This window comes from Ictalurus furcatus, chromosome 25 (assembly GCF_023375685.1).
Source record: "Ictalurus furcatus strain D&B chromosome 25, Billie_1.0, whole genome shotgun sequence".
In the NCBI taxonomy this organism is placed as follows: Eukaryota; Metazoa; Chordata; class Actinopteri; order Siluriformes; family Ictaluridae; genus Ictalurus; species Ictalurus furcatus.
Genome location: NC_071279.1, coordinates 19,502,210 through 19,529,739, shown reverse-complemented (window position 1 = coordinate 19,529,739; position 27,530 = coordinate 19,502,210). Strand labels below are relative to the sequence as shown.

Genomic DNA, 27,530 nt, shown 5'->3' with positions numbered 1-27,530 from the left:
CGTATATACGCTCACTCCAGGTTCTACCTTAGACAAATGATTTGTGAAAGGACCATACTGAAACTGTACTGCGTCCCCCTCCCCCACAGCGGGATTACACATTATTCCTCTTTGGGGTTGTTAGATCTGCTGACCTAAAAGCACTTCATTAAACTTCTTCTATCAGAGAGGTTCCAGCACACAGGACTGATAGAGCTCCAGTATATCATATCTGTAAAGTCATGTGACTCATCACAGCATCAGAATAGACAAGAATTCACTGTGAGCTTCACATCTCATTACAGCTAATGGACCAATCAAATCAGTCCACATCTTCAAAACATCCAATCAGGCGTGAGTCTGGACCTGCTTTTCTACTGAACTCACAAGTTCATTACCTCACTATCACTTTGTCTAAACAGGAACGATGATCACACTCTTTGTCGCGCTTTACTCTCTTTTTTCTCTCTGCACAGCTGGTGAGTAACATTTTGAAAACTTTCATTTAAAATAGTCAAATTTCATATTTAAATCATTTACTGACATTAAACATTAAATATTAAACACTTTTTTACAGGAAAAACTTCTGACATCAAGGAGCTTCATGTGAAAACAGTAAAGCGTGGAGAAAATGTAACTATGGAGTGTAACATGAGCAAGGGCAAAGACAAAGATAAGTTAGCTTGGTACAGACAGAGTTTTGGAAAAGTGCCTCAGTTTTTTGTAAGATATTACGGGTCTAATAGCTACACATTTGCTGATGAATTTAAAGATAGCCGCTTCAGTATGACTGTAAATGACCAGAAGTTTGATCTCAACATTATCGGAACGAGAGAAGATGATGGAGGAGAATATTTATGTGGAGAAGTGGAGGGAACTGCACTAAAGTTCACATCTGGAACACGTCTGCAATTTGAAGGTAAACAGTTTTACTCTGATAACCTGCTAATTCCAGATCAACACTTTAACCAGAATTATGTGTACATATGCATTAAATGTTGAATATTTCACATTATTCATATTTAGTATCATTTCTGTTTATTTGCTGCTTTTCCAATGTATTTGTAAAGGTGAAGAGATGAAACACTGTCCTACACCTGGAACGGTTAACAACAACACAGATTCTGTTACAGGGTCCGATGAGGGTTCAAAGAGCAGTGATGGAAAAGGTAAGAGTTTTGATCAAATAAACTTCCTTTCACTTTCTATAACAGAATTTTCTGTAGTTAAAACCTTTTCCTGTTAATAAATCATCCAATATTTAAAGTTTTTTTCAGTGTTACTCCATTATATATTTCAGCTCCTGATGTTTATTATGTTTTTAACAATTTTATTTTTCCATACAGGTTCCAGTTGTACTGATCAGATGCATGTGCTGGTCTGGCTCTCCATTTTTAGAGTTGGAGTTCTTGCCTTCATGCTTCTTATCTTTCCAATAATCCTGATTGTTTTCAAATTAAGATCAAATTAGAAATTCAGATACAAATGGAAGAAATACTGATTTAAGGAGAAAACAGTGTGTTAGATTTAACTAGAGCTACTTGCTTATATTGTCCGTATATTGGAATGATTTTGGTCTAACTGTAATGTGGAGGTATTTACCAGCCGTACTTACAGCTGCATTTAAGGACTCCTGAGAGGCGCAGTACAAAATCGTTCTCCCTATTGTCTCGGGGTCTAATCCTGACCATGCCACAGACATCCGTGGCCGGAAGTCCAAGAGAGCAAAATTGGCCGTGCTCTCTGGGAGGGAGGGACATACTCTCTCTCCCCTGTCAATCACAGCAACACCAGCCTATCATGGGCATCTGTGGGTGTGTTATGCTGCCCCCTGATGGTCAGAAGTTATAAAAGATGCAGTTATCTGGCTTCCCGTGTCTCACAGGAAGCATGTGATAGCCTTCGCCCTCCCTGGTTGGTAGCTGTTGTGTGACAGGGGAGACCTCACTGGAGGGCGGGAACTGGTCATGAATAAATTAGGGAGAAATTCAGGGGAAAATGTAAAAATGCATTTAATTAAATAAAATCTAAAGTGAATGTACAACGCAGTAGTCCTCTTTATTTAAATGACTTTTCTTCATAACTTCAAAGAAAACTTCACATTTTCCTCATCACATTATGCAAATGTTTGAGAGTCCAGAGAGTCGCAATAGACATATCACACACAACTATAATGTAAAATATAAATTTTATGCAAACTAGATCGTTGAAGTTATTCACAATAAACTTTGATGTTGTCTTGAGAAAGCCGTCTGAAGGTTTGAAAGTTGTACAAGCTTTTAATTTAATGATTTGGAAAGAGAAAGAAATACCTTGCTAGCATGAACTAGCATGTATTGCTAGCATGTTTTCACATGTTGCCGGCATGAATTAGCATGTTTCTACACAGAATATATAACACGAAATACCATGTATTGCTAGCATGTTCTAACATGTTGTTAACATGTTTTAGCACACTGCTAGCAGTAATTATCACTTTGCTATCATGGATTAGCATGTTGCTAGCATATTTTAGCATGCTGCTAGAATGAATTAACTTGTTGCTAGCATTAATTAGCACATTGCTAGCATGAATGATCATGTTGTTAGAATGAATTAGCATGTTTCTAGCAAGTTTTAGCACAAAACTAAAAATGTTAGCAAAATCTACCATTAAATAATCTTTCCATATTAATAACATGTTTAATACAGGTTAATCATTACATGATTCAAATCTACACAAAGGTGTGAGATTATACTTTAATTAATCCCAGTTCTTTAATTAATTGCACAAACTCGTCCAATGTTACAAACTGTAGTGTGTCCAGCCCTGTCACATCCAACACTCGTTGGAGGAGGATGTTGGGGGAGGGGGACGCAGTACAGTTTCAGTACGGTCCTTTCACAAATCATGACTAAGGTAGCTACTGGAGTGAGTGTAAATATACGGGTTCTGAAAGGAAATTTTTCATATATTTCTCAACTTTCAAATTCACGCATTTACACTCGAGCTGTTACTTTTTTTTGTATAAATGGCTTATATTCCTCATAAGCATGCATTAAAACCTCTAACTCTGCTTCGCTGAAGTATGCAGCTCACTTTTTTCCGCCCTGGGTTTCCATGGTGACTCCTGAAATCGACGATCCGTTGATAATGTCTTTATGTCCTCGCCGTGCACGCGCATCAACTCTGAGTTACCAATTGGAGGCTGATTGAACTAACTCCTAAACCGGTGTTCTGGAACAGACATACTCCGAGTAAGCAAGGTTTGGGTTAATCAACCGAGAGTTCAGGGTTTATGTGACAGTAAATTAACCCTGCTTTCTGGAATACACCCCTGGAAGATGATAACAGTGGTAGTCAGTGACGCAGGGGGTGGATTAGGAAATCAGACAGTCGCTGGAGTGAAGACAAATTGGAAAGACCTTCAAAACAAAACAAAACGAAATCTTTCAATAAGTTCTCCATCTCCATGTATATCCAGACAGTTGGTGTGGTCTCTCATAATTGTTTCATGCCTGAAAAGCTGCTGATTGTGTAGCCTGTATGCTAGATTCTATCATTTTTATTTTCACCTTGGAAACTAGTCAAAAAAACTGTGGAGTGTATCCGTACCGAACTTGTCTCCCATTTCAAAAATGGCTTCTCTGTGCTTATGTCCCGGGGCGGTGGAGCATTAAATCTCCTCCAGAGGAGTACACCAGTCCTCCTGGTTCTCTACGTGTCCCAGCTGTAGCAGAAAGTGTCACGCCAGTCCATATGATACTGAATAACACGATACACACAGTACAGACAGAAGGTGATGCTGATACACACCCATTTCTCCTCTGAAGGATGTAGCCCTTGAAGAGGAGCGGGGAGATTTCATCCACCATTACTCTCTGTAAAAGAAAAACCTCTTTAACTGCACATCTCACTGAACACATATTTATTCATTCATGCACTTTTATCATTTTTATTAAAAAAATATTGCCTTTTTGGTAAAAATGGTACATTGCTGTCAGCATTAACATTTCTGAAGTATCTGATTACAGTCGGCTTTTAGAGTTTGGAGAATAGAATTATATTTAAAGTTGACTTGATTTCATCCATGTATTGAATGTTTACATTTAAATAAAAGCAGGACTGCACTAGAATGTCGCTGCATGCTACATTTACCCATAATCCCCCTCTCTGTATCATGAGACAAAGACACAAAAACACATTAACGCAGAAGTTTAAACCAGGCTTTACTGCGTGTGTGTGTGTGTGTGTGTGTGTGTGTGTGTGTGTGTGTGTGTGTAAGTGTGAACACTTAAGGGATGTGCTGCTACATCTATGAAGAGCCATCGTCAAACCACAATGCTATTTCTGTTAAACTGAAACATGTGATGTGACAGAGCGCTGCTGCAGCCAGTAACACTTCTTCACATGCATTAAGAGCGTTTGAATCGAATACTTGAGTCCACATCCAGAAAGTACACCTCTCTCTTCCCACCTTACACTCTATAACAGTGCACTACATAAAGTTTATCCCAATATGCAGGCAATACATACTCTCTGTAGTGCTTCTGGCTGCTGAGTGCACTGCTCACTCCAATGCGAGAGGAAATCTCTGACAGGTCCGACTCCCCTAGATCCCCCATTTATTCATTGAGCAGATGCTTTTATCCAAAGCAACTTACAAATGAGGAAATGAGAAGCACCTTTCCAAAAGTCCCCCTTATGGTGGTCCTGGCAGGCATTGTCTATAATGTGGTCTTTTTCCAGAGGAGCTGAGGAGCAGACATTGCGCATACAGGTGGAAAGCAGGTGGTGGATCAGCAGCAGGCTTGCTGGGGTCAGATGGCTGGGGTAGGACATGAATGCTGGGGTTCTTAGGTAGAAGCCCAGATTCAGAGGTTGTGTCAGCAGCCTCTGCCATGAGAAAAGCTTAGGAGACTGTCCCATCGACCTCTGCCAGGAATATGATGTGTAAGGGTGTCCCATCGGCCTCTGGCGTAAACATGGCTTGGTAGACTGCCTCATCGGCCTCAGGCGTGAGCATGGCCTTGGCGGTTTCTTCGTCTGCGTTAGACTGGCACAAGACATGTGAGGCTGTCTCATCAGCTTCTGTCGTGAGCAGAACTTGGTAGCTGTGCCATTGACCTCTAACAGGAAGTGAACTTGGGAGGCCATGCTGTTGAGCTCAGACAGGAACATGGTGTTGGAGATTACCTCGTAGTCCTCTAGCAAGATCATGCTTGGACAGACCATCTCGTTGGTCTCAGGCTGGACCTCTGGAGATGAGGTAGCCAAGTTGACTTCTAGCTGGAACTCTGCAGGGACAACCACCTCCTGTTTCTCAAGCTGGAGCTCTGGAGATCAGGTCGCCACAGTGACCTCCGTCTGATGCTCTGCAGGGGAGACCACCTAGTGGGTCTCTGCTGGTGGTCTGGAGGTGAGGTAGCCACATCGACCTCGGGCTGGAGCTGGGCTCTGTAGGCCGCCCTGTCGGCCTCGGGCTGGAGCTGGGCTGTGCCGGCTGTCCTGTCACTGAAGCTGGGCTGTGGAGGCCTACCTGTCAGCCTCTTCATATTATCTACTGAAGGCAGAACAGGTTTGTCCGACAGACTGGTCCTCCTCAAAAAATGTTAAGTCGGGGTTGAATTCAGGTCTCCGAACACCTTTATTAATAGTCCAACCAACTGTGATACATTACTTAGTCCACTGGATCTAGTGGCACTCAGGAACTCATCCCACTAGCGAGATGGGCCAGTGTATTCCACTTTATTACACGTAACTTTATTTATGCAATTTAACGTTTGGATTTGACGTTTGAACTCCCTCCTCAGTTCTTTAAACACTTTAACAAGTTCAGTGCAGCTGAAAGTGCTGATGTAGTGCTGCGTCATTTCCCATCACGACTATTTGTAGACTACAAACAGCCTTTTTTTACTGAGACTTTACATCTCATTATCAGTCCAGAGCTTCAAAACATCAATCATCCAACCCCCAGCCCTGGAGATGTGAGGCGACCGTGCTAACCACTAAGCCGGTCATGAACATCACTCACATAAATGTCTGAATATAATCAGGGAGGACTATTAGGTACATCGATAATGGACTTTAACAAAATGATGACACACACAGTGTAATATGGCATTTGTGGAATTTATTAAGGAGGCACAATGTAAATTGTGTAAAAACATTAAGATAAAGAAAACCTCAACACTTCATCAGTCATCAATATACATTTCTAATGAAACTGAATATTTATTGCCTGGAGATTCATTTCAGGTTAAACAGTGGAATCTCATCAGTAATGCAGTAAACACTCGTCTTTATACTCAGCCCTCTTGAAGGTCCTCAGTATTTCTGGAAAATTGTTCAAATGTATAAAAGTTTTACATTTACAGATGTACTGACTACTAAATGTTCAGATAATCTACATTAATTACGATATTCACCAGATTTATCCTCTTTATAAAACTCCTATGTTTCAAAGCTAAATAAATTAAAAACAAAAGTTAAAGCAAGATGTGAACCATGAGCCGTTCTTTAATACTTTAACCTTCAGAATCAAACAAAATGTTCTTTTACATTCTAGAAATCATGTGCAAGAGAAAATGCTGAGAAAAAATCCCAAATATAAGACTTTCATTCAAGAAAGAAAAAAAAAACAGCAGGATGTAGGATTTTGATCAGAAATATTTTTTAAAGCTTCATCCATCAAGTGAAGCAAATCAGTAGATGAATGATGTTAGGAGTCACCATGGAAACAGCATTAACACTTACATTTTGGTTGTGTTTCAAGTCTGAAGTCATTTGTCTTTATCTATTTTATTTTAACTTGTGCATAAACGTCTTCATGGCTCTTGTCTCTGGATGTTCTGGAGGATGAAGGTTTCTTAGCAAAACTCACAGCTGCATAGTTCAAGACATCTTCATCATCAGCCTGATAAAGAACAAGAGCCGTTATTGTGTAAATAGCTGTCTATTCGAATTCTCTGTGCATTGTGGATTGTAGGTCAGATGTGGATTTATTTAACAGAATAGAATCACAATTAATAGAAGACTGGATTACCTGATTGGTGGGAGTTTGATGGTTTCTTGATGAAGCACCTGAACAATAATACACATAAGTAAAGTTTAAATGTAGAAAGGATTCACATTTTGGTGACAAATTTATACAGTAACTCTATAAATAATAATAATAATAATAATAAAAGGAAACAAACCTTTTCTCTGATTTTTATATAAAACTCCAAGCAGAAACACGATTACAATAAGAGATATTATAATGGAGGTCGTTAAGACAATAATCCAAAAGTTGTCTCCTGAAATGATGAAAATGAACAACTTGTATAAATATTGGATGATTTATTAACAGGAAAAGGTTTTAACTACAGAAAATTCTGTTATAGAAAGTGAAAGGAAGTTTATTTGATCAAAACTCTTACCTTTTCCATCACTGCTCTTCGAACCCTCATTGGACCCTGTAACAGAATCTGTGTTGATGTTAACCGTTCCAGGTGTAGGACAGTGTTTCATCTCTTCACCTTTACAAATACATTGGAAAAGCAGCAAATAAACAGAAATGATACTAAATATGAATAATGTGAAATATTCAACATTTAATGCATATGTACACATAATTCTGGTTAAAGTGTTGATCTGGAATTAGCAGGTTATCAGAGTAAAACTGTTTACCTTCAAATTGCAGACGTGTTCCAGATGTGAACTTTATTGAATTTCCCTCCACTTCTCCACATAAATATTCTCCTCCATCATCTTCTCTCGTTCCGATAATGTTGAGATCAAACTTCTGGTCATTTACAGTCATACTGAAGTGGCTATGTTTAAATCCCTCTGCAAATGTGTAGCTATTAGTCCCGTAATATCTTACAAAATACTGAGGCACTTTTCCAAAACTCTGTCTGTACCAAGCTAAATTATTTTTGTCTTTGCCCTTGCTCATGCTACACTCCATAGTTACATCTTCTCCACGCTTTACTGTTTTCATATGAAGCTCCTTGATGTCAGAAGTTTTTACTGTAAAAAAGTGTTTAATATGTAATGTTTAATGTCAGTAAATGATTTAAATATGAAATTTGACTATTTTAAATGAAATTTTTCAAAATGTTACTCACCAGCTGTGCAGAGAGAAAAAAGAGAGTAAAGCGCGACAAAGAGTGTGATCATCGTTCCTGTTTAGACAAAGTGATAGTGAGGTAATGAACTTGTGAGTTCAGTAGAAAAGCAGGTCCAGACTCACGCCTGATTGGATGTTTTGAAGCTGTGGACTGATTTGATTGGTCCATTAGCTGTAATGAGATGTGAAGCTCACAGTGAATTCTTGTCTATTCTGATGCTGTGATGAGTCACATGACTTTACAGATATGATGTACTGGAGCTCTATCAGTCCTGTGTGCTGGAACCTCTCTGATAGAAGAAGTTTAATGAAGTGCTTTTAGGTCAGTGCCAGTGTTTTGGGGCAAAAGATATTTAAAAGACAGACTCTGAAGTGTACCACCAGTGACAGATGGTACTTGACGATGCTATTTAAAAATGCAGTTTTGATACTTGTTATTGGCATTTTGTTTACTTTAAGTAGTTTAAGATAAACCCTACTGACTGTAGCATAAATCACATCCTGGTTATTCTAGCAAGTTCTCAACATTGGGGTCATTACCTCACATAGTTTCACATGGGGCTTTGTACCAAAACGCCTGAGCAGTATCAGACAGCGTGGTCATTAAAAATGAGAACAAGGTTCTGTAACTCCTGCACACACTACAGCATTCATGAGAATGGAGCAGTGAACCGATAGTGTTGCATGTGAGAACACTCACCACCGTCAGCACCGGCTCGCTCAATACGGATAAATTCACATGCTTAAAATCTCTATCCTGTGTTTATATCTTTCTGTAAAGCTGCTTTGAGAAAATGTCCATTGTCTCAAAGCGCAATACAAATAAAACTGAAAATCGGATATTAATTAGTTGTGCTGTCAGAGTCGTCTAGCTTTCTGTAGCACAGTGCTGATTTTTTTTTTACCTGAATAAAATCAGTGAGGAAAGACTGTGTGAAAGGGAATTTGCTGTACTTGTGCATAAATGTGTGTGTGTGTGTGTGTGTGTGTGTGTGTGTGTGTGAGATATTAGCTGTGTTATTGAAGTATACCTGGTAGATTTGGCACAATGTAGTGTTTCGGTGAAGAAATGCTCCCAAATACCAAACCGTAAAGATTTCGTGGAATCTCTCAGTTCCTGCTTGCTGCTGATTAAAGGCACGACTACACTAGTCTGCTCGTGTATGACTCGATAAAAGTCAGCTTGCTGAGGAGAAGTGTGCTGTTTGAAACTGTAGCCGTTCCTGAATCGAGAGAAAGAGGAAATCACTTTTTCTGAGAAGAAGAGTGGGCTTGATTAAGTAAATGTTTATTACAACATAAGCTCTATTTCATGCAGAATAGCCTACTTTAATATGCAGTCTGTTATTGTTTGATACACCGGCACATTAAAATTGAGAGTCTTACTTTGAGTGAAATGCTGTATTGTTATGGCTCTAATAACCGAACACATCAACATAGGAGTTCAGATGAAAATGAATTTTTCATAGCAGATAAAAATGTTAGATTGAGAAAAGCTCAGAGACTTTGAGGTCGGGACTGACACAGTTTGGAAACTATAAGAAAAGTGGGTGTGGCCAGACACATGTAACACTGATAGGTAGAGAAGAATATGGAGAAGTTAAGGAACTGCTCATGATCTGAAGCGTACCACCTAATCTTGTGGCATGGGAACGTATGGCTGCCAATCAGAGTTGCACCAATGTATCGACCGATAAAGGCTATTTTTCCCGCTCTCGGCCGATAGTTTAAAAACATCCGATGATCAGGGCCGATTATGTCAATCAAAAGAGGGTGTGAAAACACATGTTTTTTCGTGCTGTGTGTAAAGAAGTTGTCTCTTGTGTGGAATTATGACAAAACTGCAGTTTGTAATCTCTGTAAACTCTGTACTGCTAAAATTTTACACCGGAAATGAGCAGCAGTGAAGCGGGAGTTTCGCGTCGAGTCTAATCCACCCCCCGCGTGCTGCTCCCGCACTGAATTAAAGGGCCAGTACACCGATGAAAGATTTCAATAAAGATGAGTGACAAAAACATAGTATATATTGCACAGAACAGTCTATTTGTAGAGTGTATATTTCATAACCAGTTAATGTTAATATATAAAAGTGTATATTATATATGACCAGTTTGATGTCAGTGATGAAGTAGAAATGCTTGTGTTTGTGGAGAGTGAATGTGAAGACTAACAGGAGGTTTTTTTAAAAAAAATTCAGTCAATGTTAATACGAATTAATAACATTCAATAAGATAGTAATCTTACTTTAATCTTCAGAATGTAGTTCATGTGTTCATGTTAATTAGAGTAATGTGTTCTCTGTTGATGAGACCAGTTACTGTCAAACAACTTGTTGAAATGGAGAGAATAAAGTTAAATTATTATTTTATTAAATTAATTAAATTAATTATTATTAATTTAAAAGAAGACGTAAAAGGCAGAACTATCGGTATCGGTTATTGGTATCGGCCGATATCACTCTGAATAATCAGTTATCGGTATCGGCTGAGAAATTTAGTATCGGTGCGTCTCTACTGCCAATGGAAGTGGTTCATTTGTATTAATTGATGACGTGACTGCTGAAAAAAGCAGCAAGATAAATTCTGAAGTGAATAGAGTGGTGATTTTTATAAACTCGTATATCTTTTTCATGATGTGAACTGTTCAAATGTTGTTTTATGATCGCATGAGAAGAAACACTAATTCCCAAAGGTGTGTGTGTGTGTGTATGTGTGTGTGTGTGTGTGTGTGTGTGTGTGTGTGTGTGTGTGTGTGTGTGTTAGTCTGCCAAAAGACATGTCTTTTACTCTTATGACGTAGCAGAGATATAAGCAATAGAGGAATCTTTGTTAGCAACTCTTGCAGTTTTGAACGGTAAAACAAACCAATCCATATTTTTACTCATGGAATATCAGGGACTCTGTTAATTGCCAGTCCTTATATTCCGGGGTAAACACAGAGTGATGGGAGTTGCCTGAATTTTTGTATTGCGTTAGTCTGTTCCCCCATACTTGCCCTGACACCGCTTATGAAAATGAGTGGTTTCCAGGACTCTCTAATGAGAGTTTGACTATTGGTCATGTATTTCAGAACGATCAGTTTATTGGTGTGTCATTACAACTCACCCGCGAGCAGCAAACTCTATTTAGGATTGCGGAGAGTGTTCCTCACCTGTCAATGACAAACAGGGGAGGTAGTTGGAAGGGAGTTGGATGAAGACTGTTCTAGTCTGTAGGGACTGGATATATAAGGGTGTCTTCAGTTTCTCACCATCTCTACAAACACAGCACATTCCTAATTTATTAAACACTTCAGCTGTCTGCTCTAGACCGGATGTGTATGTGTGTGGAAACCGATGCATCAGTAACAACAAAAAGAATTGCTCCTTCTTTGTGGTCTACAGACGCTCTTGATATTGGCAGTATGAAAAATGCTCAACCCCTGCAGGGTGGTTTCTAAATCTAATTACAGTCCTTACAGAACACAATATAGTTTTTTTTTTCTGAAGCAGAGCAGGGTCTAAGTGAAATCATTGCCTCACTGTTGAAAAACTGCACGCATTCCCCTGTTTCTAGCCCTCTACTGACTGTTAAAAAAGAAAACTGGCACATACAGAATAGTACGAAACTTACATCTTGTTAATGAGGCTGTCTTTCTATCTGTTCCCATTGTTCCTAATCCTGCCAAAATACTCTGAGAAATTACACCAACTTTAGCCAATGCATTCTTCTCAATTCCAGTTCATCCAGACAACAAGTATTGGTTTTCATTTTATTTCAAGGCTAAACACTATCAATGCCTCAGGGATTCACAGATTCTCCCAGTTTCTTTAATACATAGGTGTTACAAAATTCAGAGTCCTTTGTTGTGCCTGCAGACAGCAAACTGCTAGTTTAAGTGAACAATCTGCTATTAGTTAGCCCCAGTAACGAAGCCTGTTGTCTCTGCTAATGTTTCTTGTGGAAAATGTCCATAAACATGCATGTGACAGTCCACAGCTGATACAACAGTCTGTCAAGTATTTAGGACACATAATTTCAAATGACACCATAAAAATTGATCCTGAGAGAATTTCTCCTATCTCTACTCTCCCAAAACCCTGGATGAAAAAGCAGGTCATGTCTCTTCTCTGCACGTTAAATAACTGCCGTGCATGGATCCCTGATTATTCTGAAATATCACAACCTCTCTCTGACCTGGCTCACAAGCTCCCTATCCACATGAATGAAGTTGTCACATGGACAGAGGAGGCTGAAATTTCTTTTGAATGTTTAAAACCATGTCCAGACCTGACAGACATTCCGAATCTTAACGCTGATTGCATTTATTTTGTTGATGGTTCCAGTTTGAAACTCTCTGATGGCTCTCATGCTCTTCATCTGCACATGCTGTGTGTGATCAGCTTTCAGTTACTTAAAGTCACAAATTGCCTGCTTCACTTTCAGCTCAGGCCTCTGAATTGTCTGAATTTAAATCATTAAATGACACTGGTGTTTTGAACAAACAGAGGTTTTGTTACTCCCTCTGGTAAACCCGTTACACACAAAATTCTGATCATGAATCTACTGGATGGTGTTCTCCTTCCTAAATCGATTTCAGTCTGTAAATGCGAAGCACATACTTGTGACACTGACCCTGTTTCTCAAGCTGATTTGGCTGCAAAACAAACCGCACAGCGTGCACACGCTTTGCCTATTTTAAAGTAATCTGCCATTGAACAGGAACTGAAACTGTGGAGTGCACATTGCAGAATGGATCCAGTTTCTAGTGTTTGGCTTGATGCCCAGCTGTCCCAAAGACTGTTTTTCCTTATTTGGCCCAACTCATGCATGGTGCAGACCATGTATCTAAAGGAGGTATGGTAGACATGGTAAAGAGAAACTGGCATGCAGCAGGATTTTCAACACAATTTTGCAACAAATGCGCTACATGCCTACAACTGAATATTGGGATACCATGAAGGGGTGTACTTGGTCTGCAACAATGTTTAGGTAGGTGGTATGTGTCAAAGTAACAAAGTGTCAAAGTCCTGTGTTCAGTTCCTGTACACAGGAACACATGCTTTATTTCGTTTGGCGTTCCAAGGACAGGCATTGCAGTTTGAAGTTCTACCGTTTGGCCTCTCTAGCGGTGCGTTTGTGAGATTCATGCAGGGATCCCTATACATTCTGATGGAAAGATATATTATATGATTGGCTTGTGTTTGCTACCAAACAAGGAGCAGGTGACCCAAACTACATCAAACCTTCTCACACAAATTTCTTTTAACACATAGTGTAATTTTATCAAGTAATGTAATATTTAAAAGTAATTATAAGCCCATCATTCAGGTGCATCAGATGTCTCCCAATGGTCAGCCTGCGGCTCCCCGTCACTGCCACTGCTGCTCACGCTCGACCTCAGCTCAGACATTTACATAACTCCAAAAACACATGTTGCCATATAGGGTATTGTTCTGGTTAAAGTGGACAATCATGGGTGAAGGCCACGTTTTGAAATCTTCCACAGTAAAAAAATAACTCTCGCTAAATGCTGTACTCCGTATTTAGCTTGATCTCCAAGCTACTGTCAGGTTTGTTTACACTTGGTGAGAGTGTGGCGTATCGCAAATTCTATTCGCATAGTCTGATGCGTAAATCAGTCAAGCACTGTCAGTATGACAGTTTTTATCTACATACAGAAAGAAATACACACAGCTCTCAAGCCATTTCATGGGAACTTTACATAGTCAAGTTACTTATCTATAACTATAGTATGTTTCTTGGGCTGATATATGTTTACTGGATTTGTGATACTGTGATTTTCCCTTTTTCTTTTGAATAAAATCTTTATGGCATGTCCAAAGTGTCCGTAGTGTATGAATAGGTGTGTGCGTGTGTATGTGATTGTGCCCTGCGACGGATTGGCACCCTGTCCAGGGTGTACCCCGCCTTGTGCCCGATGCCCCCTGGGATAGACTCCAGGTTTCCCCGTGACCCTGAAAAGGATAAAGCGGTATAGAAGATGGATGGATGGATAAAATCTTTATGGTTTGTGTGTAATGTGTAATGTGTAATGAAACTTATAAATGAATGAGAGATGAAATAATGAATGAAGCTATGAAAACAGCTGCTTTCATCTCTGCTGTTACAGAATCACTTTTTATCCATTAACCAAGCATCAAAGAGCTCTACCTTTCCGCATGATTTTGTAAAGATAATATATTTTCCACCTAGGGAATTTTTGATTGTTTTTGCACTCCCTCCTCAGCGCAATTTGCCATAAGTGTTTGGTATGTTGGGTGAAGTGTGAAAGCAGTTTTTGATGTAATGAGGAGTCCAGAAAACTGATCTCTGGTCCACTTGAAAATGGTGGTCTGGTGCTTTGCTTCAACCAAACCATAGTGCAGTTTGCAGGATGCTCAAAGGAAGAACCTGAAGGTGAAGACTATTTCTGTAAGTCAACAGGGCATTCTTCTGCCTAGTCTGATTCTTAGTAATACACATGATTTTTGATTTTTAACGGGACCAGCCCCACATTTCTCTCTGTTCCCCTATTTATTGTATTTTGTACTTTATTATTTTAAATGATCCTATTTAAATATAACTAATGTACTTTCAGATGAGGAAGATCAAGCTCTGTGGGAGACATCGCACCTGTGAACCAACCGAAACATGACAAAAAAGGAGAAGAACCTGAAAGTGAAATATTATATAATAATAAAATATTAAGGTCTTTATTTATGACAGTATCAGTCCCACAACACATGTTTTTCCCTCACTTATTCTTCAGATATGTACATTAGGTTCACTATAAATAAATAATAATATTTAAATAATAATTACAACAACAATTATTAAAAATAACAACATGTAAATAATGAGATTTCAGGTGAAGATCTGGTGTGCTTCAGCAGGGATCTCTGAGTGTGAGTACTCTAGCTGCTGTGCACAACAGCAGATGAATTTGAGTTCCTCTTGGAGGCTCATTGGCTTTTTCCTCATCACTGTACTTGCAACTAGTTGCAGAGGGGTTCATTCTTCACGCTACACGATTGCTGAGAAAACTAAACACACTTCAAAATACCACAGCTTCTGCAATGCCTCTGAGACTGAAGAAAAATGTCTCTGAACCGTTCACACTACACAATCAGTTGAGGATATGTAGTATGCACAAATCATGCTGTCCTAAAACATGGCAGGAACGTCAGTCAAAAATGTTGATCCTATGTCTAATTTTATTCATGTGGTTGATTCCATGTAAAATCCAACAAAGGATGTGAACCACACTGTCAAAGAAATTGCAGATATTTTGCAGATAATATGTTAGTTCAAGTATGAGAGCAGACAGACCCAATGGCAGCTACAAAACCCTACAAAAGTTATGAGACATGTAGTTTCACTTCATCTTACAAATGAGTCAAAAAAAAAATCATATATTATGCCACATAAGCAAAAATTTAAAATAAATCTATCAAAAAAAGATAAGTTGCATGTTTTTACCAAAATGTACAGGAATCTCCAAAAAAATAAAAATCACAATTTATAGGTATTTAGTTTTGTTATTACTTGAAAGGAACTTGGTAAGACCTCTTTGATCCTATTCATTCAGATTCTAAACGTAAAAAAAATCATAGACTATTTCCTCAACATTGCTCGTAATTTTTTTCTTTACAACAGACGAAACAGTAAAGAGGTCTTGATCACATGTGCAAGTGTTAGTGTTAGTTCTCCATGAACTTTGCAGTAAACATGCATCAGGATCATGTCACTTTATGGAAGATGAAGGCTTTATGGAGAGACAGAGAACAGTGTTAGGTATGCACCATCACGCAAGTCGGGAACAGTACTACTTGCAATGTGAATGAAGACCAACCTCCGAGGAATGTTTGTTGGGACACCGAATTAATGCCCGTGGCGGGGTAAGCCTGCTTTCGTATTTCGGCATGGGTGTAGAGGTTCCCCCCTCCCGTATTATTGAACGTGTGACAGCTAGGAATCGTCGCTGTCCTGTTCGGAGCCATTTTGGCGTTTTACAGTTGCTGTCTTTATAATAGCTTTAGTTGTGTTGCTAACTGCTGTCTTTATTATTTTGAGTGGTGTGGTATTGTGGCTGTTTTAGTTTTGTTTATTTGGCAGGTGAGCTCCGTTTTACCTGATGGATGTATGTTTTGTTTAAACGTGAGATTTGCATTTCTGTTTGTAAAAGTATTGGTTGTTTGGGCATCGTCTGCTTTTTATGTTTTGTTTGTATTTCTTTAGTGCTGGAATTGTGGCCTGCGTGGTGCATTTGGACCAGCAGCACTTTTGTGCAGTGGCTCACTTAGAGTAGCCCTGAATGCACCTTCTAAGGTGTAGTCTTCTAGTGTGTATGATCTCACGCTTTTCTAATCATTAATGTTCAATTGTATATGTTTTGTATTTTTTTTTCTTTCAGGAGCTGAAGCTGTACAGCAGAAATTTCCCTCTCCTTCTGTGTGCAGGTGGTGGTGGGCCTGATCTCCATGTGCTGTGTTAGAAACTCTAATTTTTTTTGTAATAGTTGTGTGTATGTTTTTGTTTTGTCTCTTTCTTGTTAATTATTTAAGACTTGACACAATTACTGCATATTTGGGGCATCAGTGTGACAGTTTTAGGCTACAGCCTTTTTCTGAAGTGGTTCCATGATTGGGACTCCAAAGATTTTAATGTTACAAAATTATATTGAATCTTAATAAAGTGTCTTTTCTTTTGTATTTGTCCCATGTCTCTGACCTTCCATTGTACAATGAACCTTTAGACCGGTAGATGTTGATTAAGACCTGGAGTTAATTAATTCTCTGGACAAATTTACCATGGTGGCATAGTCACAGCTTGATAATATATATATATATATATATATATATATATATATATATATATATATATATATATGTGTGTGTGTGTGTGTGTGTGTGTGTGTGTGTGTGTGTATTTTATTATTATTATTAGAAATTAAATTTAGTTGTTTCATTTATAAATTTAGTCATTGGTGGCACCTCGCCACACTAGCAACATGCTAATTCATCCTAGCAACATGTTAATTCATTCTAGCAGCATGCTAAAACATGCTAGCAATATGCTAATCCATGCTAACAAAATGCTAATTCATCCTAGCAACTTGCTAAAGCATGCTAGCAATATGCTAACCCATGCTAGCAAAATGCTACTTCATGGCAGCAACATGCTAATTCATGTTACGGTACCGCCAGCAGATGGCGCTGTGGCGACAACATGCACCAGCAGCTTGAGAACATGCACGTGAGTGAAGTGCGCATGGACGCTAAAGCTGGGTTAAGTGTCGCCAGCTGTCGGCAATCAAGGGACTGTCTACTTAAACCCCTCACGTTGCTGCGCACTTCCTGTGCCATTAAACTTAAATAAGCTAAACTAACCTAAAGGGTTGTAGAAGAGCAATGTAAGGCCAAGTAAAGTAAAGAGGAGAAAGGTCTAACAGAGAAGAGGACAGAATGTATAATGGTGCCAGGTTATGATATTGCCATGCCCTGTCTGTTTTCTTGTTCTTTTGTTGATACCCTGTCGTAGTTAACTGAGATGTTCCTGTTCTGGATAATGGGACGTTCCTGCTCTAGTTTGGTGGGATGTTCCTGCTCTAGTTAAATTAAGTGTTGGTGCTCTAGGTTAATTTTATTTTTGGATCTGGTTTCCTGCCTCCTCGTGTGTTTAGTCAAGTGGCACAGTAAAGACTGCTCTCCTGCGTTTACTTCCTGTCTCCAAGTCCCTGTTTTGTAACAATTCATGTTAGCAACATGTTAGAACATACTAGCAAAATATGCTAATTCATGCTAGCAATGTCTCTTTCTCTTTCCAAAACATTAAATTAAAAGCTTATACAACTTTCAGATGGCTTTCTTAAGTCAACATCAAAGTCTGTTGTGATGAACTTGACCTATCTAGTTTACTTATCTAGTCTTTCCATCCCTCTGGATAATATGACATGGACAGTCTTCCTCTGTTAACGAGTACCAACTCTGGATATATTGAACCTCTGTGAGCGAGACTTCCCATATCCCGCTCAAATTGATTGGTTTGGCGAATTTAGTAGTGTAGTGCGTGATCTTATTAGGGTAAATATCCAGTGATGCGTTGCTTGGAAGTGTCACGAAGAACCCGCACTCGTCCATGTTTTAATGAATATAGATTTCAGTTTTGTTCACGACGATCCTTTTGTTATGTTAACTACGTCTTCGACCGGAACCCAGGAATTAAATTTATCGGGCCACCCCACCCATTTCACCAGGCAGACTTTTTTCCGGTTTCTGGTCTTTTCAGACAAGATTTTCTCAATTTTAAACGTCTTGTCCTTCCCGATAATGATCTTTTGTAACTCGGGTACATAAAATGTTCCCTCAATTTTTTCACCATCATGGTCTAGTAATTTATATACCGGGGGATCTCTCGGTATCCGTTCGGAGATTGTAAAATATTAATCTGTAAAGTTTTGCTCGTATCCTTTTTCAAACTGTCTTTTTAAACGGGAAATTCTAACGATATCACCGACTTTAAACTTGAATTTTAGTTTCTTTAATTTAGGTGAGAACAGTCCGTAGAGGGGTTTAAATACTCTGAAGGAATTGGCTTCGTTGACCTCGGCGGGTTTCATTTTGATGCTGGAATGGTAATTGTGATTGTACGCTTGAATCAGATCCTGGACTATGTCGATGTATTTTCTCGTGTTAAAAGCGGTAAAATATGTCCACATCCTGGTCTTTAGCGTTCTGTTGAACCTTTCACACACTGATGCTTTTTGCCCCGTACCCGTAGCAAAGTGAACAATGTCATTAATGTTTAAATTTTTTGTTAAAAAACTCCTTCCCTTGACCAGTTTGTAGTTTTTTGGGGGGACTACCTTCCTTTAGAATGGAATCAAAGGCTTTAGTTACCTCGTGTCCGGTCTTGTTTCGTAACACACGTACCCAGGCATATTTGGATAAAATATCTATGCACATGATCATAAATTTCGCGTTGTTATTGCTCTCTGACAGGTTGCTCATATCGACTAAATCAGCTTGCCATTGTTCATCGATGTTCTTTACAGAAACCTTGTTTCTTTTAAACTTTGTAGATACTGGTTTATGTAGACTGTATGCATCCTGCTCTGCTAACCAGTTTTTTATTTCAGTATCATTAGCTCTTTTACCTATTTTCTCAACGATAGCTCTTTGCAAACTCTCAACGCCACCGTACGAACCAGGTTCTGATGGCGTATAATATATATTCTTCATCAATCGCTCAGTCATTTTCGAGTGTCAAGACCAGAATGATCAAACACCAGTGTAGATTAAACATTTTATCTCAAAACACATGAGCATGGTATTACATATTCAATCAAAGTAACATTTTCCATTCTAAACAATTTATATCAAACATTGGTTTAGAGACATGATTAGTTTTACATTCAATTGTTTGAGCAATACATGTAAGATAAAACTTGATACAAACAACGTGTTAAGGACACACTCTGTTTACGAATGTCTTCAGCATTTTTTGTTGTTTAGCTTCAGGCTTTTCTTGCAGTCAGAATAGACGTGGCGTGTTTTGAAGTTTTCCACGAATGCGGTGGTTCAGCGGGTTCCAGAGATGAGTGAAAGGTCCAGTAATCCACAATGTCTTCGTACACCTGCTCGTTGAAAATGTCTTTGGTTTTCTCTTTGACCTCATTCAGAACGGTTTTGATGTGAGGCTCGTCTTGCCATTCACACACGGTGGCTTCAGCGATACCTTGAATTTTTTCCAGGGATGGAGTGTGTTTGATACCGCACAATTTCAGACCTCTTGCCAACGTATATTTGAACCACGGTTTAAACAGTTTTTTCAGCAATCTGTAGGTGTTTAGGTGCAGATAGTACTCTTCAGGATCGAACAAACATGCGTGTTGGAGTTGACTCGGATGATCGATCGCGCAGCCGTGGCAGTTATCCTTCAGATCTTGTTGTATAATTCTGTCCAACAGTTCTCCAGTAACCGTGCGTATGATGGCTAGCACGGTGCTGGTTATACAGCCGTCGATTTCATCGTTCGTTGTCACATAGGTCAGGTTTCTTTTTCCTAGGTTTTCGCCATCTTCAAACCCTGAACTGGTCACATCATCATACAGGGAAGCATCAGAGTTGTAGAAATCAGGTCTGAGTTCAGAAGCCATATTGAATGTTGATGCTCAGAATGTAATGACTCGATATGTATTCAGTGTCAATTATATATCATGTGGGAGGAGTCTTGGGAAGGTGGAGTTTCTGCTCAGGAGTAGTATATTGATCTCAGGAGAGATCTTCTAGCCTTACTTTTATTTTCACTGTTTCTTTGTCTCTTCCAATTTTTTGGAATAATTCATCAATGTGTTGGAAATAGCGTCGTAGTTCGTGCCAGCTGGTTCGTTCGTACCTCACTTCGCAGATCTCTTTGTGATGGGGTGTGTCGTCACCGGTTAATACCGAAACACAGTGCAGCGAAACCTGGTTCTTGCAGAAATTTGTTGCTCTGATGCGGTATTTGCATTGCAGAGATGTACTGCTCCATTTACCTGTACACATCCGGGGAAAAGAAGTCCATTCTAATAATGTAGTCAAAATCCTTGCACCATTTTCTGAACTTTTTCCAGTCACACTCGTTAAAAGTTACGCTCTCAGTAGCGCAGCTCCAGCGGATGTGACCCGGGACCGAGAACTTGAAAAGCACAACAGTTCCTTTTTCTGCATTGAAAAAAAAATCCGGCTGTACATCCGTTTGACATTACCCAATATTGAATCTTTTCATGCTCTAAATTTTTTTGTAATCTTCCCAAAAAAGAGTGAGTTGTTTTCGGTGCATCAGGACAAGCAGCAGACATGTTGTAAGCTCACACATGATCTTCGAAGTACAGAGTATTTTTAAACCTAGAGCGTGGGTGAGGCCTTCTTCTTCTATAAACTTATGGTGCTTATAATGTCACCTACCAGATCAATTTTATTTTCTTTTGTTCTGATTGGACAGGGTGCGTGTGTGTGTGTGCGTGGGTGTGTGTGCGTGTCATATTTTTGGTAGGATGTGTACAGAAATTCATTATTAAACATTTACTTATTTTTCATCATCCTTATGTGTGTGTGGCTGTGTGTGTGGCTGTGTGTGTGGCTGTGTGTGTGGCTGTGTGTGTGGCCATGTTGGATTCAGCCAGATCAGTAGTCTTTCTAAAGTCAGGTGTAAGTGGAAGTCGAGGTGATGAACTGTATTAATTCTGGATCTTAAATTATTCTCCTTATACTCATTACTGACGTTTCAGTAACTGAACCTTTAACCAGAAATGTTTTAATGACTGGATTTATAGAAGTCTAACATCTCTTACAGCCCTGATAAAGAAAGCATCAAACTCTTTAGTTTATATCTCTCACTTTAAACCACAGTGCTGTTTCCATTAACACTGACACATCACATGACATTAAACTTCTTCTATCAGAGAGGTTCCAGCACACAGGACTGATCGAGCTCCAGTATATCATATCTGTAAAGTCATGTGACTCATCACAGCATCAGAATAGACAAGAATTCACTGTGAGCTTCACATCTCATTACAGCTAATGGACCAATCAAATCAGTCCACAGCTTCAAAACATCCAATCAGGCGTGAGTCTGGACCTGCTTTTCTACTGAACTCACAAGTTCATTACCTCACTATCACTTTGTCTAAACAGGAACGATGATCACACTCTTTGTCGCGCTTTACTCTCTTTTTTCTCTCTGCACAGCTGGTGAGTAACATTTTGAAAACTTTCATTTAAAATAGTCAAATTTCATATTTAAATCATTTACTGACATTAAACATTAAATATTAAACACGTTTTTACAGGAAAAACTTCTGACATCAAGGAGCTTCATGTGAAAACAGTAAAGCGTGGAGAAAATGTAACTATGGAGTGTAACATGAGCAAGGGCAAAAACAAAAATAATTTAGCTTGGTACAGACAGAGTTTTGGAAAAGTGCCTCAGTATTTTGTAAGATATTACGGGTCTAATAGCTACACATTTGCAGAGGGATTTAAAGATAGCCGCTTCAGTATGACTGTAAATGACCAGAAGTTTGATCTCAACATTATCGTAACGAGAGAAGATGATGGAGGAGAATATTTCTGTGGAGAAGTGGAGGGAAATACACTAAAGTTCACATCTGGAACACGTCTGCAATTTGAAGGTAAACAGTTTTACTCTGATAACCTGCTAATTCCAGATCAACACTTTAACCAGAATTATGTGTACATATGCATTAAATGTTGAATATTTCACATTATTCATATTTAGTATCATTTCTGTTTATTTGCTGCTTTTCCAATGTATTTGTAAAGGTGAAGAGATGAAACACTGTCCTACACCTGGAACGGTTAACAACAACACAGATTCTGTTACAGGGTCCAATGAGGGTTCAAAGAGCAGTGATGGAGAAGGTAAGAGTTTTGATCAAATAAACTTCCTTTCACTTTCTATAACAGAATTTTCTGTAGTTAAAACCTTTTCCCTTACTGACTCCATTACCATAAGGCGCTGATGACAAAGGTGTTTTCGGGCTTTGGGAAACGCAGGTCATCAGCGCCTTATTGTAATGGAGTCAGTAAGGGACCATCTAAAAAGTGTATGAACTGGGCAACTGTATAAGATTCTACTAAGTTTATAGTGGTCTACTTAACAGGATATCTAACTTATTGCAGTGTTAGGATACAGTACGGATAAAGAATTTTTTATAGCATATATATATATATTATTAATTATATCACACATATAAACTTATTGTGCCATATAAAAATCTTATATAGTTGCCCAAGTCATGCACTTTTTACTGACTGCACTGATGACCTGCGTTTCCCAAAGCCCGCTTCCGCTTCCGGGCTTTAACGGGAGAAAATTTAAAAATATATTCAGATGTATTGGTTCGATGTCCACTCAATACACATTATTAAGACAATACACATTATGTCCTTTTTGTGTGTTTATTTCTTGAGAAATAGAAGAAAGAAGCTCGAACGTACAGCGAATGTCCAATATAAACCCAACTTTAAGGCGGTTTACAAAACCGAGGATACGGATTACACACGGCTGTTTTTTTTTTTACCTTTTTTTTTTTTTTTTTACCTGGAACTAAGGGGGAATATATGCAATAAATGTTGAATATTTCACATTATTCATATTTAGTATCATTTCTGTTTATTTGCTGCTTTTCCAATGTATTTGTAAAGGTGAAGAGATGAAACACTGTCCTACACCTGGAACGGTTAACATCAACACAGATTCTGTTACAGGGTCCAATGAGGGTTCAAAGAGCAGTGATGGAAAAGGTAAGAGTTTTGATCAAATAAACTTCCTTTCACTTTCTATAACAGAATTTTCTGTAGTTAAAACCTTTTCCTGTTAATAAATCATCCAATATTTATACAAGTTGTTCCTTTTCATCATTTCAGGAGACAACTTTTGGATTATTGTCCTAACGACCTCCATTATAATATCTCTCATTGTAAACGTGGTTCTGCTTGGAGTTTTATATAAAAATCAGAGAAAAGGTTTGTTTACTTTTATTATTATTATTATTATTATTATTATTATTATTGATAGAGTTACTGTATAAATTTGTCACCAAAATGTGAATCCTTTCTACATTTAAACTTTACTTATGTGTATTATTGTTCAGGTGCTTCATCAAGAAACCATCAAACTCCCACCAATCAGGTAATCCAGTCTTCTATTAATTGTGATTCTATTCTGTTAAATAAATCCACATCTGACCTACAATCCACAATGCACAGAGAATTCTAATAGACAACTGTTTACACAATAACGGCTCTTGTTCTTTATCAGGCTGATGATGAAGATGTCTTGAACTATGCAGCTGTGAGTTTTGCTAAGAAACCTTCATCCTCCAGAACATCCAGAGACAAGAGCCATGAAGACGTTTATGCACAAGTTAAAATAAAATAGATAAAGACAAATGACTTCAGACTTGAAACACAACCAAAATGTAAGTGTTATTGCCGTTTCCATGGTGACTCCTAACATCATTCATCTACTGATTTGCTTCACTTGATGGATGAAGCTTTAAAAAATATTTCTGATCAAAATCCTACATCCTGCTGTTTTTTTCTTTCTTGAATGAAAGTCTTATATTTGGGATTTTTTCTCAGCATTTTCTCTTGCACATGATTTCCAGAATGTAAAAGAACATTTTGTTTGATTCTGAAGGTTAAAGTATTAAAGGACGGCTCATGGTTCACATCTTGCTTTAACTTTTGTTTTTAATTTATTTTGCTTTGAAACATAGGAGTTTTATAAAGAGGATAAATCTGGTGAATATCGTAATTAATGTAGATTATCTGAACATTTAGTAGTCAGTACATCTGTAAATGTAAAACTTTTATACATTTGAACAATTTTCCAGAAATACTGAGGACCTTCAAGAGGGCTGAGTATAAAGACGAGTGTTTACTGCATTACTGATGAGATTCCACTGTTTAACCTGAAATTAATCTCCAGGAAATAAATATTCAATTTCATTAGAAATGTATATTGATGACTGATGAAGTGTCGAGGTTTTCTTTATCTTAATGTTTTTACACAATTTACATTGTGCCTCCTTAATAAATTCCACAAATGCCATATTACACTGTGTGTGTCATCATTTTTTTGAAGTCCATTATCGATGTACCTAATAGTCCTCCCTGATTATATTCAGACATTTATGTGAGTGATGTTCATGACCGGCTTAGTGGTTAGCACGGTCGCCTCACATCTCCAGGGCTGGGGGTTGGATGATTGATGTTTTGAAGCTCTGGACTGATAATGAGATGTAAAGTCTCAGTAAAAAAGGATGTATGTAGTCTACAAATAGTCGTGATGGGAAATGACGCAGCACTACATCAGCACTTTCAGCTGCACTGAACTTGTTAAAGTGTTTAAAGAACTGAGGAGGGAGTTCAAACGTCAAATCCAAACGTTAAATTGCATAAATAAAGTTACGTGTAATAAAGTGGAATACACTGGCCCATCTCGCTAGTGGGATGAGATCCTGAGTGTCACTAGATCCAGTGGACTAAGTAATGTATCACACTTGGTTGGACTACTAATAAAGGTGTTCGGGAGACCTGAATTCAACCCCGACTTAACATTTTTTGAGGAGGACCAGCCTGTCGGACAAACCTGTTCTGCCTTCAGCAGCTAATATGAAGAGGCTTACAGGTAGGCCTCCACAGCCCAGCTTCAGTGACAGGACAGCCGGCACAGCCCAGCTCCAGCCCGAGGCCGACAGGGCGGCCTACAGAGCCCAGCTCCAGCCCGAGGTCGATGTGGCTACCTCACCTCCAGACCACCAGCTGAGACCCACGAGGTGGTCTCCCCTGCAGAGCATCAGACGGAGGTCACTGTGGCGACCTGATCTCCAGAGTTCCAGTTTGAGAAACAGGAGGTGGTTGTCCCTGCAGAGTTCTAGCTAGAAGTCAACTTGGCTACCTCATCTCCAGAGGTCCAGCCTGAGACCAACGAGATGGTCTGTCCAAGCATGATCTTGCTAGAGGACTACGAGGTAACCTCCAACACCATGTTCCTGTCTGAGCTCAACAGCATGGCCTCCCAAGTTCACTTCCTGTTAGAGGTCGATGGCACAGCTACCAAGTTCTGCTCACGACAGAAGCCGATGAGACAGCCTCACATGTCTTGTGCCAGTCTAACGCAGACGAAGAAACCTCCAAAGCCATGCTCACGCCTGAGGCCGATGAGGCAGTCTACCAAGCCATGTTCACGCCAGAGGCCGATGGGACACCCTTACACATCATATTCCTGGCAGAGGCTGATGGGACAGTCTCCTAAGCTTTTCTCATGCCAGAGGCTGGTGACACAGCCTCCGAATCTGGGCTTCTACCTAAGAACCCCAGCATTCATGTCCTACCCCAGCCATCTGACCCCAGCAAGCCTGCTGCTGATCCACCACCTGCTTTCCACCTGTATGCACAATGTCTGCTCCTCAGCTCCTCTGGAAAAAGACCACATTATAGACAATGCCTGCCAGGACCACCATAAGGGGGACTTTTGGAAAGGTGCTTCTCATTTCCTCATTTGTAAGTCGCTTTGGATAAAAGCATCTGCTCAATGAATAAATGGGGGATCTAGGGGAGGGGGATCTGTCAGAGATTTCCTCTCACATTGGAGTGAGCAGTGCGCTCAGCAGCCAGAAGCACTACAGAGAGTATGTATTGCCTGCATATTGGGATAAACTTTATGTAGTGCACTGTTATAGAGTGTAAGGTGGGAAGGGAGAGGTGTACTTTCACAGCACTGGAGCAGTTTGGCTCAGCATCAGCCTCCCTGGCTAAAAATCTTCTTACAGCAGAATGACTTCTCTTTTGCAGGTTTTCCTGCATGATGACATGCTGTGTTTCCAAAAACTGCTGTTCTTCATCACCTGAGAAGAAAAGGATGAATATAATGGCTACCATTTTGCAAACCTGTGTGTACAGAAGTGACGTATGGAACTGCACAATCGATCCACGGTTCAGAAGGAATTCTTCAATGTGAAGACAAACCTGTGATTTTCACCCCCGCCCCCAAACGAGCCCAGAATCATTTCTGGATGTGGACTCAAGTATTCGATCCAAACGCTCTTAATGCATGTGAAGAAGTGTTACTGGCTGCAGCAGCGCTCTGTCACATCACATGGTTTCAGTTTAACAGAAATAGCATTGTGGTTTGACGATGGCTCTTCATACATGTAGCAGCACATCCCTTAAGTGTTCACACTTACACACACACACACACACACACACACACACACACACACACAGACACAGTAAAGCCTGGTTTAAACTTCTGCATTAATGTGTTTTTGTGTCTTTGTGTCATGATACAGAGAGGGGGATTATGGGTAAATGTAGCATGCAGCGACATTCTAGTGCAGTCCTGTTTATATTTAAACGTAAACATTCAATACATGGATGCAATATCATTAACACAACATATCAACATAAAAGCAATAAAAAAGAAAAAACAAATAATAAACACCTCCTATAATTTAAATAAATCTGAAAAGCCTTAGCAAAGTCATTGGTTTACAGAGCTTCTTATTTTATCAAAAGCGTAAACTCTTTAGTACAGACATATAATTGCACAGATGTTCTGAAGCACATCACCAGGTGGTTAAAGTGTGTGTGTGTGTGTGTGTGTGTGTGTGTGTGCAGTAATCTCTATAAGCCAGCTGTTCCAACATCTGTTACAGTGCTAAGATGCAGAAGGATGAGCTGATGAGATTTATCCAGGGCAGATGTCAGGAGTGTTTGCTGCACCTGGATAAACCCCAGCTACAGAAATCCTATTTCTTCTGGTCGATTATGGAACGCTTCTGTAATGGAAAAGTGTTGGAGTTCATTACACTGTAAAAAACAAATCGCCTTCTCGATTAAAAACTCGAGTATCTGATTACAATAGTGCTCGACTTCTTCCTGCTCCATTCTGCTAGCGACTA

At 39.2% G+C, this 27,530-nt stretch overlaps 2 protein-coding genes and 1 gene segment (V, D, J or C); 2 read left to right on the top strand and 1 right to left on the bottom strand.

Annotated features, from left to right (window-relative positions):
* The first annotated feature begins 321 nt into the window (after nt 1-321).
* LOC128601512 (immunoglobulin lambda variable 9-49-like) lies at nt 322-1,648 on the top strand. The segment is given in 4 exon segments: nt 322-458; nt 557-898; nt 1,050-1,148; nt 1,326-1,648. Coding segments are annotated over 4 exon segments (618 nt in total).
* Nucleotides 1,649-6,597: 4,949 nt separating this feature from the next.
* On the bottom strand, nt 6,598-8,950 carry LOC128601501 (uncharacterized). The gene is made up of 6 exons (XM_053614763.1): nt 8,071-8,950; nt 7,631-7,972; nt 7,381-7,479; nt 7,159-7,257; nt 7,005-7,042; nt 6,598-6,875 (listed from the first exon to the last, which is right to left on the bottom strand). The coding sequence occupies exons 1-6, from the start codon at nt 8,120-8,122 to the stop codon at nt 6,756-6,758; spliced, it is 750 nt and encodes a 249-aa protein (XP_053470738.1). The 5' UTR covers nt 8,123-8,950; the 3' UTR covers nt 6,598-6,755.
* An 11,305-nt stretch (nt 8,951-20,255) lies between these two features.
* On the top strand, nt 20,256-24,680 carry LOC128601496 (uncharacterized). Of its 3 annotated transcripts, none has more exons than XM_053614757.1 (7): nt 20,256-21,789; nt 21,888-22,229; nt 22,444-22,479; nt 23,266-23,364; nt 23,488-23,586; nt 23,715-23,752; nt 23,882-24,680. In XM_053614757.1, exons 1-7 carry the CDS (start codon nt 21,738-21,740, stop codon nt 23,999-24,001), a joined length of 786 nt encoding a protein of 261 aa, XP_053470732.1. In that variant the 5' UTR covers nt 20,256-21,737; the 3' UTR covers nt 24,002-24,680. The 3 variants fall into 3 exon arrangements, with proteins under 3 accessions (XP_053470732.1, XP_053470733.1, XP_053470731.1); XM_053614758.1 differs by having other exon boundaries at nt 22,381-22,479; nt 23,329-23,364; XM_053614756.1 differs by having other exon boundaries at nt 22,381-22,479.
* The last annotated feature ends 2,850 nt before the right edge of the window (nt 24,681-27,530 follow it).